The sequence below is a fragment of the Amblyomma mixtum genome, chromosome 9, assembly GCF_055824585.1.
Source record: "Amblyomma mixtum isolate Tamu chromosome 9, ASM5582458v1, whole genome shotgun sequence".
NCBI classification, from domain to species: Eukaryota; Metazoa; Arthropoda; class Arachnida; order Ixodida; family Ixodidae; genus Amblyomma; species Amblyomma mixtum.
The window spans coordinates 13,113,677-13,134,829 of NC_143020.1; the positions used below are offsets into that span (position 1 = coordinate 13,113,677).

General features: G+C 48.2%; 2 protein-coding genes across 3 annotated transcripts in view; one reads left to right on the forward strand and one right to left on the reverse strand.

Annotated features, from left to right (window-relative positions):
- Window positions 1-946: 946 nt before the first annotated feature.
- Window positions 947-11,745, reverse strand: LOC149328349 (tubulin beta chain-like). The gene is made up of 6 exons (XM_089560855.1): window positions 11,584-11,745; window positions 5,356-5,464; window positions 5,180-5,290; window positions 3,981-4,425; window positions 1,836-2,272; window positions 947-1,232 (listed from the first exon to the last, which is right to left on the reverse strand). The coding sequence occupies exons 1-6, from the start codon at window positions 11,638-11,640 to the stop codon at window positions 1,051-1,053; spliced, it is 1,341 nt and encodes a 446-aa protein (XP_089416981.1). The 5' UTR covers window positions 11,641-11,745; the 3' UTR covers window positions 947-1,050.
- Window positions 11,746-12,227: 482 nt separating this feature from the next.
- Window positions 12,228-21,153, forward strand: part of Arp6 (Actin-related protein 6) — a 52,488-nt gene continuing 43,562 nt past the window's right edge. For both annotated transcript variants that reach the window (XM_089560918.1, XM_089560919.1), the window contains exons 1-3: window positions 12,228-12,317; window positions 13,609-13,726; window positions 20,329-20,397. In XM_089560918.1, coding sequence (XP_089417044.1) covers window positions 12,241-12,317; window positions 13,609-13,726; window positions 20,329-20,397 — 264 coding nt within the window. In that variant the 5' untranslated portion in view covers window positions 12,228-12,240. The remainder of the gene's footprint in view (window positions 12,318-13,608; window positions 13,727-20,328; window positions 20,398-21,153) is intronic.

Consider the following 21,153-nt stretch of genomic DNA (forward strand, 5'->3'; position numbering starts at 1 on the left):
TCGACCTTTTCAGAGTGGAACCTTCTGAGCGTGCCCACTCTTTTCTGCTTCGCGCAGTTCACAGAATACCCACTCAGTACTGCGGACTTAGGGGGTCCGACAGAAATTATCTGCGGTGAGACGCGAAATGCACCCGCATTTTACAAATCACCAGCTATTTAAACGCTGCGGCACGACCACGAACGGGGTGAAAGCCGCGCCGGCCGCTAGCGCCCATTGCAGATGACGTGCGAATACCTCCTACACACTACTGATAAAGTGGCCTTTCTGAAAGGCTAATACCCGTGCCACACGCTCACAAGAAATAGCAGTAAATGCTTAAGGCCTGAAGTTTGTTAATGCCATTATTTTCGGAGTTGGTGCCACACGTCCACATTTAATGCCATTATCGAAAGCGACGATAACACTTGCAAGGTAGTCAAAAGTTTCATCTGAACATAAACATTGCTAATGAGCACAATATATGGGAAATGTTGTGAAATGCAATATAAAAACGATTTTCCAGAAAATACGGCTGTTTCTGCTTAAAAGTAAAAAAAGTGGCCATAAATTCTTATGTCAGCAGCCAAGTCGAGAGTACCTGTTAATGAGGCTGGTTAAAATGGCGCACTTCGCATCGAAAACGCGTTATAGGTACCTCATCTGACTGAAAGTTAATGAACTATTTCCTACTGGTTAGGAAGTTATTAACAAAGCTGCATGCTTTTCTGCGTGTGGAATGGGAACGAGAGTACGCATTGCACGGGCGAATGAGTTGTGGTGAACTCAGTAGGCCGCGAATGGCAGTAAGGCTAATGCCATTAAGTTTATACGTGTGGCACTGCACGAATGCAATTAAATCTTAAGGCAGTAAGCACATAATGGCATTAAATCTGTCCGTGTGGCACAGGTATAAGAACACTCTTCACCTTCGTCCAAACCTGGCAACGCAACATGAAAAAGGGGGCATGGCTGAACAAAATAATTTATTAGCGCAAAAATGAAACCGGAGAAATATCGAACACAATGAACAACCAGGGATGGGAAAGAAGGGTGGGGGGAATGGAAAGTCTAGGCCTCGGCGTCAGCCTCCGGCTCATCCTCGAACTCTCCTTCCTCGTCGGCCGTTGCCTCCTGGTACTGCTGGTACTCGGAGACCAGGTCGTTCATGTTGGACTCTGCCTCTGTGAATTCCATCTCGTCCATGCCCTCGCCCGTGTACCAGTGGAGGAAAGCCTTGCGCCGGAACATGGCTGCACGAGAGAATGACAGGCACAGTCAACCAGTGGTACTGATACCAAGATTTTCAAAACTTGAAACCAGCACCCAGCAGTGTGCAATCCAGAAATTCACGAAGTGCCAGGTATGATGGACAACCAGGAAAAGGCTGCCTGAAAGATCAGCTAGGGCTGACTGCAGTTATCGATTGACCAGGAAAATAGTCTCAATATTTGAAGAGCCAGAAAAATCTATTAAATCAGGGTAGTCTCCAAAATGTTGCTCACTCCATGCCTGTGCAAAATTTGACCTTCGATTTGGATCAAACCTAACTTAAGCTCAGTCATTCCGCTGGTTTGACCTATGCGAGGCCTTGACATGTAAACTGAATCCAAAGCACATCATACACCAATATCTGCACGACAGACCGGCAAGAACAGCTTTTGCTCGAGCATTTGATTTGTTTTAATGATACAAATACTTTGAGACTGCGAAAGGGGCACCACCAAGTTCCTATGACATGTGCAAAGTGCGAACGCTGAGCATGCATTAATAAACACTCAGGTTAAAGGCAAACATGCACAGAAATGCTGTGACCAAAGAACAAGCAGTGCCACAATGCGTATGCAGCAACCCACCTGTGAACTGCTCGGAGATGCGCTTGAAGAGCTCCTGGATGGCAGTGCTGTTGCCAATGAAGGTGGCGGACATCTTGAGTCCCCGGGGTGGAATGTCGCACACGGCCGTCTTGACATTGTTGGGGATCCACTCGACAAAGTAGGAGGAGTTCTTGTTCTGCACGTTGAGCATCTGCTCGTCCACCTCGCGCATGCTCATGCGGCCGCGGAAGATGGCGGCCACCGTCAGGTAGCGCCCGTGCCGGGGGTCGCACGCGGCCATCATGTTCTTGGAGTCGAACATCTGCTGGGTGAGCTCGGGCACGGTCAGGGCGCGGTACTGCTGCGAGCCACGGGCCGTGAGGGGCGCAAAGCCCGGCATGAAGAAGTGGAGACGGGGGAAGGGGACCATGTTGACTGCCAGCTTGCGCAGGTCAGCGTTGAGCTGGCCAGGGAACCTGGTGTGCAGAGGGGGACAAGGGAAAGGCAACATGAAAAAAGGCAACGCAAGGTCTACTGCTGCCACGGACAGCAGGGGGCATGGCAGTAATGGAAATGCCAGACTGGAAGCAAAAACGGCTGCTAAGAAACATAGCAATGCAATAAATCAGATGACATCTCCAGGGCAGTCCAGTAATGTGGAATGCAAGTCGGGAATGGATTCAGCTCCAGACAGTGTACTGCACCTGCCATCTTATTGTGTAAACTAGTTGTAGCAGGAATATACAACCAGTGATCCAGAATTTTAATTACTGCTGCAAAACACAGCAACCATGCATGTGGATGGAGCAGAACTAGCCTGCACCCTTACGGTCTGGATCCAAATAACTTCCAAGGAGAGAAAAAGAAGAGGCAGGGGGCTTTTGCTAGACGAGATATCCTGGCTGTGGAACTGCAAATCTTTATTTTGAAGTTTAATCTGTTGACGCAGCTGCTGAAGGAACAGTGGCGATGTGCTAGTCACGAAACTGAGTAACAGTTAAGTTCAACTCGAGAGAATGACCTGGCATCGTTAAAGGGCCCCTACAATTAACTGCTTGGGGGAGGGGCGTCTCGCGGCACACCCTTTTGCCAAGACACGCTACTTAATCATGCATCATTGCCCGTATCTGAGAACTAATCACTGACCCTAATTAACAGTGTCTTTAAATGCAATTCGACTACTGTGCAGTGCGAGGCGCTCGTAGAAGACCTCCATCTATCCCAGTGACCTAACATACCTCAGAGGTGTACACAAGTAGAATGCCTGGCTCCCGACCCAAGGGACGGCTGGTTCGATTCTAGCTTGACAGTCTTCTCTCGGCAAATTGTTTTTGTAAGACACTACCCTCTCAACCAATCACGATTTATGAGTCCCAATGACTCAGTTTTCCACCTTTCCAGTGAATAGGACGCGATGCTCTTTCCGCAGGAGCACTAGAACGCAAAGTATGCTGCATGTTCTGAAGGGGCAGCCTCCAATTGAGGCACCTACATTAAAGGTGCACTGAAGAGGATTCTGAACATGTCTTTTTGCCGCGGGAACTCGATCCACACGTTCCTAGCATTCTTAGAAACACTGACTTAGTGCCCTGTGTGGCCGATTTTCCCAATTAAATCGAATTAACGTCCGGCTCCCGCCTTTATTTTTTTAATTCTGTCTCGTACGGTGGGCGGAGTCTACCAACGCGTGGAGCGCCTTTCATCCAGTCCCGTGGCGGCTTCCCGCTCTGCCAACGGCGGAGTAATACGTAGTAGTCCGTAGTAGCAAATAGTCCGCGCGCATTTTTATTTCTGTGGGCTTACTTTGCGGCTATATTATCTGCGAATGAAACTATTAATTCATGGAAACCTAAAAACAAAATAAAGCGAAAGCAAAGCCGCCACTGGACTGGATGAAAGGCACTCGACGCGTTGGTGGACTCCGCCCATCGTACGAGGCAGAATTAAAAAAAACGGCGGGAGCCGGATGTTAATTCGATTTAATTAGGGAAATGGGCCATACAGGGCAATAAGGTGCAGTTTCTAAGAATGCTAGGAACGTACAGATAGAGTCCCCGTGGCAAAAAGACAAGTTCATAATCCTCTTCAGTGCACCTTTAAGGGAGGACATATCGTATCGATCCTGCGCCATCCCCCCCACCCCATTCTTCGCTTCCGCACAGCCCCAGAAACCCTCCCACCCACCTGAGGCAGGTGGTGACTCCCGACATGGTGGCCGACACCAGGTGGTTGAGGTCGCCGTAGGTCGGGGTGGTCAGCTTGAGGGTGCGGAAGCAGATGTCGTACAGGGCCTCGTTGTCGATGCAGAACGTCTCGTCCGTGTTCTCCACCAGCTGGTGGACCGACAGGGTGGCGTTGTAGGGCTCCACCACGGTGTCCGACACCTTCGGAGAGGGCACCACGCTGAAGGTGTTCATGATGCGGTCCGGGTACTCCTCGCGGATCTTGGAGATGAGCAGCGTGCCCATGCCGGAGCCGGTGCCCCCGCCCAGCGAGTGGGTCAGCTGGAAGCCCTGCAGGCAGTCGCAGCCCTCGGCCTCCTTGCGGACCACGTCGAGGACCGAGTCGACCAGCTCCGCACCCTCTGTGTAGTGGCCCTTGGCCCAGTTGTTGCCCGCACCACTCTGGCCTGAACGAACGGAAGCCACAAACATTGAGAGACCGCGGCACTGAAACACAGGGACCAAGGGAAGCACGTGCAGTTATCCATCTGAAGTACTAAGTACAAACACAAGAGAGACGAAGCGGAGAGAGTCATGAGCAACAGTGATTGAGGCATATGCTCGACCAAAGTTTAGGACTCATTTGGAGGTCGGATGCATGAAAATCTACCTCAAGAACGCATCCATGCAGGGCAACAATGTAGAGCAGAGCTAGAGCACAGTACACCAGTACACTACACTGTAAGGGAGTGGTTTAGAATCAAAATTCAGACCGCACCATGATTAAAATGCCTGGACACAAGCTTGAAAGAATGAACGTTGGTTGGATATTGGGGTGTGTTGAAAAGCAACTCAGGCTATGAGGGACGCCGTAGTGAAGGGCTCAGGAAATTTCAACCACCTGGGGTTCTGTAACATGCACTGACATCGCACAGTACACGGGCCTCTAGAATTTCACCTCCATCGAAATTCGGCCGCCGTGGCCGGGAATGAACCCATGTCATTTGGGTACAAACTGAACCAGTGCTATGCTATCCGACCATATTGAATATTAGTAAGCCAAGAAGTGCAGAGCAGGATAGGGTTGTCACTAGAGGACCATGATAGTCTCACAAATAGATTTCACTGTGGGTAGCCAACCCCAACACCAAAGAGTCTTCACAGGGAAAAAAAACAAAGGAAGCGTCCCAATGATCCCAAAAACGAAGCACATGGACGTACCGAATACGAAGTTGTCTGGGCGGAAAAGCTGCCCAAAAGGTCCAGACCGCACCGAGTCCATGGTGCCCGGCTCCAGATCAACCAGGATGGCACGTGGCACATACTTGCCCCCTGAAAGGTAGAAAGGAATGCCAGTTAGCCACGGAGTGCCAGATGGCGGGAAGGTGGGACCTCACCGGAAGCCTCATTGTAGTAGACGTTGATGCGCTCCAGCTGGAGGTCCGAGTCTCCGTGGTAGCTGCCGGTGGGGTCAATGCCATGCTCATCGGAGATGACCTCCCAGAACTGCACAAAAGAGGCTAGGGCATCAGCTACAGGCTGCAATAATGAGGGGCAAAAGGCACAGCAACAACTCTGCACTGAACACAAGGAGATTAGTTCACGATGGTAGTACAAGTGAAACATGCTACCTAACAAATGGCGCCTAACCAAAGAAAGGCAACATCACTGAAATTAAGTTTTACAGAGTGCAAGTAGCTTAATGCAGAGTGAATATGTCGAACTGAACACTTGCTCAATAAAGCCACTTAGCCAGCACAAGACTTGGTGCACAGAATGCTGCAGCACGGCTATTCCAATGTGAAGCAGATTGGAGATTGGCTTATTGGTGTTAAATGTCCAAAAGCAACTGAGGCTATGAGGGACGCTCAAGCAAGCAGATTTAGACAATTCAGAAAGATGCAAGACGAAAAATAGCAAAGCAGCGGCCTCCGTGTTGGTCCGTTGTGTACACGCAAGTTCGCGCCGTGCAATTAGGAAACTGCAACGTCGATAGACCCCATTCACTTCAGCTCCTTTGGCATGCACCACATTCATCACTTCTTACCTACAGGAGTTAAAGGTGCACTGAAGAGGAATCTGAACTCGTCTTTTTGCCACGGGAACGCCATCTACACATTCCGAGCATTCTTAAAAAAATCTGCCACACAGGGCAATAAATCAGTTTCTAATTAAATCGAATTAACGTCCGGCTCCAACCTTTTTTTATTTTAATTCTGCCTCGTACGGTGGGCGGAGTCGACCAACGCGTGAAGTGCCTTTCACCCAGTCCCGCCACGGCTTGCCGCTCTGACAGCGGCGGAGTAATACGTAGTAGTCCGTAGAAGCAAATAGTCCGCGCGTATATTTGTTTCTGCGGGCTTATTTTGCAGCTATACTATCTGCGAATGAAACTATTCACGGAAACCTAAAAAACAAAATAAAGGGAAAGCAAAGCCTCCACGGAGCTGGCTGAAAGGCACTCCACGCGTTGGTTGACTCCGCCCACCGTACGAGGGAGAATTAAAAAAATAAAGGTGAGAGCCGAATGTTGATTCGATTTAATTAGGGAAATCGGCCGCACATGGCAATAAAGCGCAGTATCTGAGAATGCTCAGAACGTGTAGATCGAGTTCCCGCGGCAAAAAGACGAGTTCAGATTCCTCTTCAGTGCACCTTTAAGCTAGGAGAGAATAGAGTTCAGCAGAAAAGAAATAAAGTGACAGACTTAAGTTTAAGAACCTGAAATGCCACTGCTTGTCAGCAAACTATCCATAGAAAGAACCGTCGAAATATGCAACAGTAACGATATGCAGGGAACAGGCGTCCATGTGCTGAGCAGCAAAAGGAGGAAAAGAAACTCAACAACGGATGAATCAGAATCCACAGGAAGTAGACCTCCCAACCACAACCGCTTATGAACACAGCCATCTGAAACAGCTGCGAGAAGAACGTGTGGGCAGGAAGACCGGGAAAAACATCCTGCCGAGTGGGCCGCACTAGAGGTTCTATACTACCAACACAGATAGTCCAAGGGGGGGAGGAGGAGGGGGGGGGGCACATCCAACTGTGTACAGCACTGGTGTCGAATAGCAGATGTAGAGCAGAAGAGCTCACTACTCTGATGCCACTAGAACACAAACCATGAACCGAAGGAACTTCCATGATGCAAGACACTGAAACCACTCGGAGGTGAAGAAAAAATGAGCAAACATTCCACAGGACACACGTAAGGAATCTGGAGGCAGCGAAACAGTTACCAGAGGGCCCAAAAACCTACCGAGGTGCCGTGAGACAGCACAGGACATGTCTAGGGTTACTGAAGTCAGCAATGGCATTTTAGGCAAGTAATGCAGGGGCATTGGATTGGAAGTTTCAGAGGGCATGCAAGAATATCGAAACAGATGCAGCACGTGAAAAACTTTCAGATTAAGCAGGCAGCGAAGGAGACTTCCATGTCATTACTCATGGACACTTCCATCTTGAGCATCATTTTAAAAAAAATCCAAAATTCTGCCTCTAATTCTGTTAGGAATGCCACATGCAGGACTCATGCACTGAGTCACGCACATAGCTTGTGGCCGCCTAAAGAGATAGCAGCAGCTTCAGTGGTCAAGAGGGCTGGTACAAAGTGTCAGCCAGATAGCGTGGGTGTGCAACAGCTTCCCATGGCCTTGAAAAGAGGCTATCTTCAGCAAGCTAAGCACAGGATCAGCCGCAAAGCATGTTCAGAAAAGAGCAGAGAAGCTTGCAGAAGTCTGAAGAGTAATCATATCCACTGCAGCATTGCAATAACCAAGAGGACACTGCCCTTAAAGGTGCACTGAAGAGGAATCTGAACTCTTATTCTTGCCGCGGCAACTCTACACGTTCCCAGCTTTTTTGGGAACTGCGACTTATTGCCCTGTGTGGCTGATTTTCCTAATTAAATCGAATTAATGTCCAGCTCCCGCCTTTTTTATTTTTAATTCTCCCTAGTACGGTGGGCGGAGTCGAACAATGCGTGGAGTGCCTTGCAGCCAGCTCCGTGGAGGCTTTGCTTTCGCTTTGTTTTTTAGGTTTTCATGAATAAATAGTTTCATTCGCAGATAATATAGCTGCAAAATAAGCCCGCAGAAATAAAAATATGCGGACTATTTGCTTCTACGGACTACTACATATTACTCCGCCGACGGCAGAGCGGCAAGGCGCCACGGGATTGGGTGAAAGGCACTCCCCACGTTGGTTGACTCCGCCCACAGTACGAGGGAGAATTAAAAAAAAAGGCGGGAGCCGGATGTTAATTCGATTTAATTAAGGAAATCGGCCACATAGGGCAATAAATCGAAGTTTCTAAGAATGCTGGGAACGTGTAGATTGAGTTCCCGTGGCAAAAAGACGAGTTCAGATTCCTCTTCAGTGCACCTTTAACGCATCCCCTGATACCAAGAACAACCAATGGCACGTGTTGTGTCAAATATCGCAACGAAAACCTTGCATGACCGAATACACAAGTGCGTAAGGACTAGTTTTACATTAAACAGCACATAATATTCAGAAGTAGTTAATCTACATGCTGCCTGCCAATTTCGCAACGGAGACGTCATTAAAAGCAAACTTCATCGAAGAGCGTCCACCCCATTATTTATCACAAACAGCGACAGTACTTTCCACTGAAATTGGCGCCACCCTGCACTGAGATCTAGAGTGGACGGAGGAAAATAACCAGGGTCTGAAACCCCTTGCCAACTGCTTGGAGCTCCAAGTTCACCTTGCTAAAGCATTGGCGCTCGAATCTATCGCGAGTCACAGCAGAAAGATCTGGGAGCTGTCAGCAGGATGAAAACGTGCACGAAGAATGCAACAGTGTGCGTCAGAGATAGCGAGTCCGACAGGCATGCCAGTAGCGATGGACAATACTGTGTCAAGAAAGTTGCTATGCCAAAGCAAATACAAGCGTCAGTGCTTGAGTGTGCCGATAACCCCCAGACAATGCCTGAAGCAGGTCGAAGACAAGACCATAAAAGGCAAACGGCATTTGCATCGGGACGACTTCCACTCAAAAATTGCACCAACTTTGTCTCCCTTCGCTAGTTTTGTAAAAAACTGGAGGGGAGGCTTACGCTTCACCTTAAGGGCATGAGGTGAGAGCGCAATGGGCCAATTCCCTTGTATGCAGAATTGGTCATCCTCAACATTCACAGATCGCCGGGAGTCCTCATACCACTCCGGATTTTGCACTCACTGTCATCGACCCCAAATTTTCTGCAACACGAGCTCAATGCTGACACATTTATGAAGTATGGAAGACCTCGTACATCACTACAGTCACTGACTGTTGCCAAATCAACCAAACAGCAGATCAGGACCGAGTCGCAAGCATTAAAGTCTTCTTTGGGGTGCAATTGTAACATACAATCACTTCTGTCAAGCAATACCACAAAGCACCCCGCCCACGATAGGTGTAGTTACTAAGCGTCCACAGGCAAGTCTAGAAAGGGGGTGGTGCTATTAGCACAAGACAAACTTTTAAGAGAAAGGCCCCTGAAACTGTACCGCAGATACCCCATTAATGCTGGACGACCCGTTGCACAGCTCTCCTTGCAGACCGTGGAGCTTTATGTGAAACAGTTGATCCTTGGAACACATTGCAGTGCATTCATAGCTCAACAGGTTCCAGAACTGGAGAGGATCAATTTATGAGTTTGTCGAGCGTAGAAATATTGCCTACTTAACTTGCGTCCTAAGAGAACTACCGACAACAGATGCTTGTGGGCTTGGCTACCACGGGTACTCGATGTTGCTGCAACATTTTTACTACCGGAGATCCTACCATAAAACAAACTTACACAACTAAAATGTTAGCAAGTTTTCAAAATTGATAGATGGCTAAAATAAGTTTTAGACTTCACCTACGCTACGCTGGATTGAGTTTTGCGACCCCTGACTTTCGAAGGCCGCACCTTTGAGCTGTAAGTGCCCCGGACGGGCGCTAGCGCCCACGAGGCGCGAGGACAAACGTGTTACGTAGCTATGAACGGTGAGCGTTGGAAAACGAGGACCCAATTCTCAAAGGGCTTTGTGGTGCCCTGTGGCTGGTGTAACTGCTGTCCATGTGGATACGCCCAAAGGCCATGCCATCACACCCCGTCCTCGTAAAAGGCATTGCAACACCGTCCTATCACAAACGGTCTTGCGTTCGCAGCACTAAAGTCGAAACGCCCAAGAAATCGATGAAAACTGCACATTCCCTACGCAAACGCAGGGCGTGGGCCCATTATCAAGGACAGGAATTTGAGTGACAAGTATACAGATACGCTTGGCTACGACTGAAGCCGCCTCCAGCCCTATTATCAGTGCGAGACCGACCGAATTACGCTCCGGTAACCTACAACCGCCGAAACAATGGCGAAGCAAATCTCAGCACACGTAATTGGAAAGATAAAAACCGGCAGCTAAACAGCTTTATACGCTACGTCATTTTAGGATAAGGGAAACGTCCTTGCAACGTTTGCCCGTGAAAAACAACGGTCGCCAGCGGGAAAACGATTTGAAAAGTCTAGGCTCCCAATCTGATTGGCCGGAGGTGACCAATGGCGAAGAGCCAATCAGCGGCCGCCAATTCGAAACGTGTGCACCGGCCGGCGCAACGCGCGCGCTTTCTTGGCAGCCGCCGCGAAAAATCCGCGCTACCGGAAAAGTTGCGGAGCCGCGTTTGAAACGGCGGCGTCAAGGCACCTGCCCACGCAATGCCATGTAAGGAGAACGGCGACAGCCGTTACCAAATTAGAAGCGCAGCTCGACAAAATGGACGCCACACAAGGAAATACTGCCCGGGCGGCCACAATGGCCGATGACGAAAAAAAAATATACTAAACTAAAGGGACCCACCAGAGGTGGCCAAACGTCGCAATGTCGACTGAACAGCGGCGAGATAGGACAGTAACAGATCGAACTGCAATCGAGAGAATGCTGCCTGGGTATCTTCGATTAGGCAGGCGTGCTCATAGTGGGTGGAGGGGGGCGCGCTGGCAAACGAAGAAAAGGCCTACGCGACTGTAATAGGATTGCAAATAAGTCGGACTCGTAATGCGCGCCAGACGAGGTACCGTAATGAGGACACGAGCTGGTCACGACTGGCGATTCACTGCACGCACGAAGACCGAGGGGCCTAAAGTTCACACAGCTCTTTAATGATTGTATTTTTCTGAAAACGAGAAGGCGTAGCGCTACGGTATTTGCAGAACGGAGGAGCGGGGAGGCAGAGAGTTCACAGCAAGGGCGCGAGGCCGAACCAACAAGCCACGAAGGACGCTGCCTTTTGAACCGAGTCACGGCCCTGAACACCGGCTTTCGACAGCGCCGGTCACAAACAGGTCATCGCGCCGGCGGCATTGTTAGCGGGCGTGGCTTCCGCTGTTTCATCGCAAACGATGAACGATTCCCGATATTACAAAAGATACATTTGAAACTTCGCCAATTATGGCGAAATGACCTCGCCGACGGCATCCAATTACGGGCGCCGACATTTGATGCTAAGCTCCGAGGGGCGGCGTGTCCGCAAAGCGGGAATTTGACATCCCGCTAGGCCTAACCGCACCTCTGTCGCGCCGGTCCACCGCCACAGAAAGCTCTCTGGAACGAAGCAGTGGAATGGCGATACTCACTTTGGCGCCGATCTGGTTGCCGCACTGGCCGGCCTGAATGTGCACAATCTCACGCATTGTTGGCTTTGAAGTTTTCAACGGAAGACGTTTAAACGAGAACGAGCAGCGAATCGACACAACCACGGATGTGCCGGCAAGTGACGAGACCAACGGCCGTTGGGCTGGTTTTTACCGGTTCCCCTATTCAGCACATGATACGTTTGGGCCAATCAACGAGCTCGACTCCAAACACGCATTCTGCTTGAAAAAAAAAGTCACGTGACTAGAGTTGTTTGTTTCGGTTTCGGCGGTGACACTTTCGTCGGCGGCCGTTCTTTGTGCTGTCAATCTCGGAAACATTTGTAACGTGCTTCGTCGATTGTTTTCAAAAGGCGGGCGCCTTTGTGCAGCCTTCATTCAAGCGGTGGCTTAGCCAGCAAGGCGCATGTTTCAGCATTCTGACTTTTATTAGAGGCCCGCTATTTCTAACAGCTTGCTTTGTGCGGTTTTTTTTAATGAATATTTTTTGCAGCTTTAAATAAAACGTAGCCAGTGTGCAGTTGTGTTTTAATAAAAAAATGAGGAAAAACCGGGATAACTGTGGAACGGCTTCAAGGGGCCACTCTTAGCGGGGCATCTACGCCCTAGTTAGCAACCTTGCGCCTCAAGAACGTCGCGATGGCGGCGCACTGTTTAGTTGTTGACAACGGCGGGGGCTCGATCAAAGCCGGTTTCACGACGCAAAATGCTCCCAGGTGAGTGGCGAAGCTTGGAATTCGAACAAACATAAAGTATAATGTAGCATGCATTCGACATTCGCATGTCTTGGTGTCGAGTGCCGCAATGTCAGCTGTGCGCCTGTCGGTTGAATTTCGATGGAGGCGAAATTCTAAAGGCCCGTGTATTGTGCGATGTCAGTGCACGTTAAAGAACCCCAGGTGGTCCAAATTTCCGGAGCCCTTCACTACTGCATCCCTCATAGCCTTAGTCGCTTTGGGACGTTAAACCCCAATAAACCAGGCAAACCTGCCAACCATGGCTCTGTTCGTAAGACGCAACCAAAAATATCGCATGCTCAAAACGCCGTCGGCAACCGGCGGGCTTCAGAATTCTGTGCTTACGATCATTGTCTTTATTCAAATCCTTAGACGGCGTAGTTTCTTTTTTTTTTTTTTTAAGTAAGGGTGCGCGTTCAACTAGCAGTCAGGTGAAACGTCAGCTGGAGCACTTATTAGAGGGCGCAACGATCGCGGGAACCAAGCGGCGTCTGTCGGTCTAAATTGCTTTCTCGAATATGTCCTCCTTCCATGCGACCTTCTGTGTTACAAATAGCGAAATCCTTTTAACACAATCCTGACATTGATAACATCATGAGACGACAGTCCACCAACTCCCAAGCGCACTGTTCAAGGCGTGTATTGGTGTATTCGGCGATACTGGTAAATTAAACCTGAATAGTAAAGTAGCGTATTGCTTGCTGACCAATTTAACCAGTGCAGTCAGTTCACTTGGGTGGCTTTCAGCCCAGGAGCCAGGGCTTGAAAAAAAAAATTCAGGGGGCACTTTGGCTCTCTAAAGTGCTGCAAGGCGAAAGCGTTTCCTGGTGCACTGTTTGTTTTTATTTACTTTCTATTTTTCATATTTTGGTTTTTATTTTCATATCTTATTTTTATTTTGATTTTATTTTTGCTTATTTTCTTATATTTATTTTTCCTTTTCCTGACTTTATTCCTTTCATTTTATTTATGAACCCATGCATTCACTAGATGCGCCTTTATTCATGCTCGAACCTTGAGCCCTCGTGGCGGAGTGGTAGTGTCTCCGCTTCAAATGCCAAAGGCTCTGGTTCGATTCCCACCCTCGGCGCAGTTTCTTTTTAAGCAGTGATGCCGAAAGGCGGACAACTCTGTCGACACGGCTGCCGACAGCGTCTGCTAACGACGGTATGAGGCATTAAAGGCTTTCGCCTTAATAAGATGTTGATGCGACTGGTTGTCGGGTCAGTTCCTTTGTGGTCCAGCATGGCTGCTCTGTCCCCCATCGCAGGGTTATGCCCAACTGCATCACCAAGGCGAAGAGCGAGCGTCGGCGCCAGTTCATCGGCGACCAGTTGGATGACTGCAAGGACATGTCGGGCCTCTTCTACCTGCTGCCCTTCCAGAAGGTCTCTGCCAGGCGCCTGTCATCTGTGCTAGCTTAGTTGTCATTCGTTTATTTACCGCACAGCGCCATTTCTGGCATTGCAGCGGGGATGGAGTGGTAACAACGTGCAACAAAAAGTACAACACAAGCCAGTGGCCATTGTTCAAACCAAAATACAAAAGATAACAAAGTCGCTGCAAACATCTCATTATCTACAGTATCAGCTGCCATTCTTGAGAAATTATTCTGATCACACACAGTCTTCAAAAGGACAATGAGCTAAGCTCACTTTTGCAGTTGAAATTCTGCACTTTCAGGATCAACTCATTGAGATGTATTATATATATATATATATATATATATATATTACAGGGAACCACCGCAGTGGCTCAGTGGTTACGGCGCTCGGCTGCTGACCCGAAAGACGCGGGTTCGATCCCGGCTGCGGTGGCTGAATTTCTTGAAGGCAAAATTCTAGAGGCCCGTGTACTGTGCGATATCAGTGCACGGTAAAGAACCCCAGGTGGTCGAAATTTCCGGAGCCCTCCACTACGGCGTCCCTCATAGCCTCAGTCACTTTGGGACGTTAAACCCCAATAAACCATATATTACAGGGTGTCCAGGCTTACTTTAGCCAAGCGTTAAAAGGTAAAATATTTGAGGTAGGCCAAGGAAACCACTTACATACACCTACCAACCGGCTTGCGCATCATAGGCAACTTTTTGTTTTGCAAATTAATTAGCAATTAAGATAATTTTTCTAAATGCGTAAATATTAACTTCAGACAGAAAATGTGAATGGCAAAGTTGGAGAGCACCTTCATGCTCGCTTTACCTTTATTTTAAACAATTCCCCATTTGGCAAATGTATGCCATATCACATGTGAGGTGTGTCTGATACACTACCCCCCCTTTGCAATCCACGTACCTACGGGCATGTTTAGTCCTGCAAGTTTGGTGCCTTTTCTGAGTATTTATACGAAGCCGCTACGTGGCCAGCTTTCAGGAAGCCATAGCAACCTGCAACTGCAAAGGTTAGCAAAGTGTATAAGTGACTGCAAAGGGAAAAGTCTTAGCATGTTTTTTACGGCCAAGACTTACAAAGAAGGTGTGCTGTTTCGCTGCATTGTAAGCAAAAGGCAGTCTTGGCAATGCCTTGTTAGTCAGTACCTTCTGAAGCATCTCAACAAACTTGTGATGAGTGATCCCTTCACAACAAACAACTCTTTGGAAATATTTGAACTTCTTCAAGCCAATGAGCCGTTTGGTTATTTTTTCTCTGTTGATGACAAAGATTGTTTTTTTATTCGATTCCTCATAAAGATTTGTTCATAGCAGTTCGAGCATGTGTTGAGGAAAATGGGGTCATGCCATTTCAGAGTGTCGCCAGTGTTCATCTTGAGAATTTTATGTCATTGGAGTTTTACCTTAATGTCACAGTTGTACAGTTCGGGAGTGGAATATTCATACAGAAGAGAGGGATTTGTACTGGGTCTTGCGTTGCACCTGTTTTGAGCAACGTTTTTTTTGTAATGATAGATCGGAGTGTAAACGAGAAATTGGACACAGATAGAGTCTTGAAGGTTTTCCGTTATGTAGAGGATTTTTTGGTTTCTCTAAAGAAACAGGACACACGGTGCTATCTAATCATGGTGACTGAGACCCTAAGAATTTTTAGGGAGCACAGAAGTGGTTTGGAATTTACTCAAGAGCGGCCGGAATGCGATAAATTGCAGTTTTTGGGCTTGGAACTGTCTATAGCTGGTGAAAATATTTAGGTGAAAGCCTTTAATCCCTCATCGTTGTCAACACAAGGTCGTCAGTAGAGGCGTCACGCTTCTCTGTCAGACCAGAAGAAAACTCTTTGTGCACGATGGGATTTGAACCACCATCCTTGCGTTCCGCATCAGCCGAGCATGCTAATGGCCACGCTTCTTCCTGCCAATGCATAAGTAGTTCTCCTTGTCTAGGACACTGGAGATTGTTTCCAGGAAGGCGTCGAATCAGATGGATGCCTGCCAGACGCCCTCCAGTGTCTACAGCATTTAAGATTCACAAACAATTGTGTACTTAGTTAACATCTTAACCAGACATCTCTGACACAAGCAGTGATACTGCGCTTAAGGCTTTCGCCTCACCACACTTTAGGTCAACAAAATGGCCCCCTGAATTTTTTTGCCTGATGTACTGCTGCCTTCGGGCCCAAAAGGAGTTACCTTACGAATCAGCGCACTCAAAGACAGTGAAGCGAGTCATTGCCACATCAGGTCTTCAGGCGGCCATTGTGAAGTCCTGTAGCCATACCATGCAAACCAGCTTCCAACTGCAGATGGTGACGCTTCAAAATGCTGGCTTTCCACAGTCAGTCCTGACAGGTGTAGCAGAATTAATTCTTTGAAATATAAAAGGCAAGAAAAGTAAGCAGTCCAGGCTCGAAGACCAGAGAATTAGCCCGGAAGTTGTTCCCTACTCACACTGAGTGGCCCATAACGTGAAAAAAATTCAGGGGGGCACTTTGCTGGCCTAAAGTGCGGTAAGGCGAAAGTCTTAAGAGCAGTGTTGCTGCTTGTGTCACTCGTGTGGTTAAGATGTTAATTAAGTACACAGTTGCTGGTGAAACTTAAATGCTGGAGACACTGGAGGGCGTTCCGGAGGCATCCGTCTGATTTGACGCCTTTCTGCAAACACTCTCCAGCGTCCACAACAAGGAGAACTACGTATGCGTTGGCAGAAAGTAGCGTAGCCATTAGCACGCTCGGTTGCGGAACGGAAGGATGGTGGTTCGAATCCCATCGAGCACAAAGATTTTTTTTCTGGTCTGACTAGAAAAAGTGTGACACCTCTCCTGAAAACCTGTCGACAGCGATGAGGCATTAAAGGGAAGCTGAAACGGTTTTTTGAGAATCCGAGGTTATTCAAGAATTCGAATCTATCAAGCTTTTAGATGAAGCATGCTAAGTATTTTTGCACTAGCATTTAAAATGGTGGCATAATCGTCGATTAAAACCGCTATGATGATTAGGCTTCTCCTCATTACATTGGAGGAGTGCGAGGAAACTCGGCGGTGACATCATTGTTGCCGAAATTGCAGATGTCCGCTGCTTACGCCTGCATGCTGCTGTGCGTCGTCAGATGGTGCCAAACAATGCATCCTTAGCTTCAGCTTCGATGGCGCCGGTTTTCTTCCATGGAATAACCGTTTCTTCGCTGGAAACGTAGGGCCGTCGCATGTGACGTCATTATCGGGGCCTCTGCCCGTCGCTATGCACTTCAGAGAAGCTGAACGCCGACGACGACTTTATTCGGTGATTACGCCACCATTTCAAATGCTAAAGCCAAACCATCTCGCAGGCTTTAACTGCACATTTTGCACATTCGGCAACCTTAAACTCATCAAATTCTAAAATCGCTTCAGTTGCCCTTTAAAGGCTTTTGCCTTAAAAAGGTAGCTTCAAAGTACAAGGTTCTGGTAGTTCATTCGGCTCCCTGTAAGTGACCACATTGTGTCCTCGTATAAATAAGCCACAAAAGAGACCAAACTTGCAGGACTAAACGTGGCTGTAGGTACGTGGACTACAAAGAGTTTACCAGGTACACCTCACATGTGGTGTGGCATACATTGGCCAAACGGGGCGCGGTTTAAATGAGCATGAACGGCCAGTAGGGACTTGAACAGGTTCTAATTGGCCTCTTCACTGCAAGGGCTGCAGAGGGGACTTGTGCAGGCCGATTCTGGGGAAGAAGACCGTTGTTGTAGGTAGAGGATGTGAATGTGTTGCCCGTGAACTGAAAGAAGCCTTTTTGATTAGAAAAAAGGGCCTGAATTGTATCAGTGATGGTTCGATCGTTCTGTATAAGGCTGAAGGAGGTGTTTTAGAAAGATATAAATGTGTAAGCAACAGATGCATGGGTGATGGTTTTTTCTGCTGTGGTCTGTTGTCTTCATTGTATGAAACCAATTTCTAGGGTTGAATTGATGTGTCATGTTTTTTCTGGTTATAACTTTTTAGTGCCTTTTTCATTCTATTTTCATTCTTTCAGATTCCATCGAAACATGTTATTTCGCCCTTTATACCACACCTTTCTGTTTGTTTTTTTTTTAAGAATCCTTGGTTGCTCTTACCGCTCTTAAAGGTGCACTGAAGAGGATTCTGAACTTGTGTTTTTGGCGCGGGAGCTCGATCTACACGTTCCTAGCATTCTTAGAAACTGCGATTTATTGCCCTGTGTGGCCGATTTCCCTAATTAAATCGAATTAACGCCCGGCTGCCGCCTTCATTTTTTTAATTCTCCCTCGTACGGTGGGCGGAGTCGACCAACGCGTGAAGTGCCTTTCAGCCAGCTCTGTGGAGGCTTTGCTTTCGTTTTATTTTGTTTTTTAGGTTTCCATGAATAAATAGTTTCATTCGCAGATAATATAGCTGCAAAATAAGCCCGCAGAAATAAAAATATGCGCGGACTATTTGCTACTACGGACTACTACGTATTACTCCGCCGATGGCAGAGCGGCGAGCCGCCACAGGACTGGCTGAAAGGCACTCCACGCGTTGGTCGACTCCGCCCACCGTACGAGGCAGAATTAAAAAAAAAAAAGGCAGGAGCCAGGCGTTAATTCGATTTAATTAGGAAAATCAGCCACACAGGGCAATAAATCGAAGTTTCCAAGAATGCTCGGAACGTGTAGGTCGAGTTCCCGCTGCAAAAAGACAAGTTCAGATTCCTCTTCAGTGCACGTTTAATACCTGTGCTACACGGGTACTTTCGAATGACATCTGAGTCGAATGGCATTCGAGACTTGGAATGGCATTCGAACTCGACGGACTCCCGCGGTGCTACACGGCACTTTCCAAACGCATTCGAAATTCTCGGCTCGTTTTCAGTGTACAACGACGACGACGGTCACACTAGTCCGACAACGGCACTATCACGGTGAACAGCATCATGTGATTATAGTGAACTATCCATTTCACTTTAATATTGTAGTGGGACAAGTTTTTTGGCTGAACGACACCGACGAATCCGATCGGCGGACGGTCAGCCTTCATATGCCCTCGGGAGTTCGGCGGCTGAGCGAAAACACGCTGATGAGGGGACAGTGCGAATACATGCGCGCTTATACATTATCCGTATTGGAAATAAGCGAAACGAACGGCTATATTTCACATGTGCACACTTGGACACTCGATAGCGATAACCACTTGCCAAATTAATTTCAGTCGACGACGACTCCGTTCCCTTCAGCGACGACTAGGCCTAGCGAATCCGCAGGGTTGGATCGGTGATTGCGGTGGTTGTGAAGAATGAATTCACAAGTTTTAGCGAATGTAAATGGTCAACGAGTGTAGTTTTGACAACAGGGACATGAAATCAACTATTGCTTACATCGCAGGACGCGCATACGATGAACGGGAAGCGGCGGTGTGACACGAGCTGCCGAGCAGTGCTTTACGGCCAGCAGCAGTCGTCGCCGTCGCTAGCTTGTAACTAACAAGTTAGGCCATTTCAGTTAACGCGAACGGTCACCAAACATACTACTGGATAAAGTAGCTTAAAATAAAGTACTGGGCATGTTGGAGGAAGCCGGGAAAATTAGCGAGAAGCGCCGATCATCCGATGTCAACAACCCGGCTGTCAAGTGTTTCTCAGGCGAGCGATCGTGTCGGCGCTTCCCACAGATTGTCGCACTGCGTAAACAAGCACGCGTACAACCGGTACAGAAGAGAAGAGATTATTTAATAGAACTAAAGCGCATATTTCGTTTTGTGTCTTGCAAACGAGCACAAGCTGTTCATACGAAGCGATGTAAACCAATGTAAACAGCAGTATGACTGCAGTCGTCCTCATCGGCGCACTCCTGGGGAAATTTCATGCTCACGCGGTAAATGTTCATTGGTGTACTATTATCTGCAAGCACTCACCTAGACGGAACACGAACTATTTGCTAAACAAACAGCAGAAAAAAGCGAGTAGCGGGTATCGAAATGAACAGCCACAGAGCCGAAAGCAGTCGCGCGGCGGTGGGCAGGGCGAAGAGACGGCGGCGGCGACGGCTATTGGTTGGTTCGGGCTGCGTTCGCGTTTCGAAGGCATTCCAAAATCTGGAATGTCTCCGCGGAGCTCCTTCGACTGGAAAGTCATTCCAACCGAATGCCGTTCAAAAACGTCGTGTAGCAGCGCACGTTTGGCATTCGAGTCGAATGACGTTCGGTTGGAAGGCATTCGAAACGCCCGTGTAGCAGGGGTATAACTCTCCTCATGTTAAAGGTTTTTTTTCCTTTACTGTTTTACGATCTTTTACCAACTTCTGACGTTTACTGCAGCTGATGGGTGGTGTGACGGCGACCCTAAATATACGGTGTGTCTTTCAGTAAAAGAGTCAGTTGTCAGTAGTGCGTCATCCTGCGTCGTCCTGCCTTCCTTTCTCATGTTTGTTTTATGTTGTGCTGCCATTTTCCAAAGACTAAGATCTTGCATCAGTGTGCATTCTTGTTGTGACCTCATGCAGGTTTTTTTTGTTACATGGCCTATTTTTTCCCTCATTGTTATAGCATTTGTGGCTTCTTCCCAGGCCCATAAAGTGAACGGCCAGCAGAGACTGATTAGCGTGCCCCTGTTGTGTTCCAGGGCTACCTGGTCAACTGGGAGGTGGAGAAGCAGATCTGGGACTACATGTTTGGCAAGGATGTCTTCAATGTGAGTGCAGCTGTTTTCACGTGCTCTGAAATGCATCAGCACATCGAATCAGCTGAATCTGAACTAGTGTGCTTGAGGTGTTGATTTGGGCAGCCTGGTCATTTGCTCTCTGGAATGACATCTGAAACACAGTCAGTGGCTTGGCTAGTGGCCAGTGGCTTATTCAGGAAACGCAGCAACATTCACCAAGAGGGATAACAAAAGGAGATGCGTAACGTGTGAACTCTTGAGTGCTCATCATCATCACCATCATCATCAGCGTGACTATGCCCACTGCAGGGCAAAGGCCTCTCCCATGTCTCTCCAATTAACCCTGTCCTAATTGCCAGTTGCAGCCACTGTATTCCCACAAACTTCTTAATCTCATCCGCCCACCCAACTTTCTGCCGCCCCCTGCTACGTTTGCCTTCTCTTGGAATCCACTCCGTTACCCTTAAGGACCAGCGGTTATCTTGCCTTCGCATTACATGCCCTGCCCAAGCCCATTTCTTCCTCTTTTATTTCGACTAGGATGTCATTAACCCTCGCTTGTTCTCTCACCTTGAGTGCTAACTGTGCCCAAATTGTAACTGCTTTCAGTCCTGTGTGCTGCTGGTCATTATGAACAATTGTAAACAATGGGGGGGGGGGGGGGGGGGGGGAGCTAAAGCAGTGTGCACGCTGTTCTGTTCTGTGGTAGAAATGACACCTTGACGAGCACAAGTGCACTTGTGCTTGTCCCTTGCAGAAATGTCGTTGCCGGACCGAGCCACTAAC

Bases quoted from the DNA above. Each gene is read 5' to 3' on its own strand.
- LOC149328349 (XM_089560855.1), bottom strand. From the start codon at position 11,640: ATGCGTGAGATTGTGCACATTCAGGCCGGCCAGTGCGGCAACCAGATC. The intron at 5,465-11,583 runs GTGAGTATCGCC...TCTTTTGTGCAG, and splicing joins GCAACCAGATCGGCGCCAAA to TTCTGGGAGGTCATCTCCGA. The intron at 4,426-5,179 runs GTACGTCCATGT...CCGTTCGTTCAG, and splicing joins CCCAGACAACTTCGTATTCG to GCCAGAGTGGTGCGGGCAAC.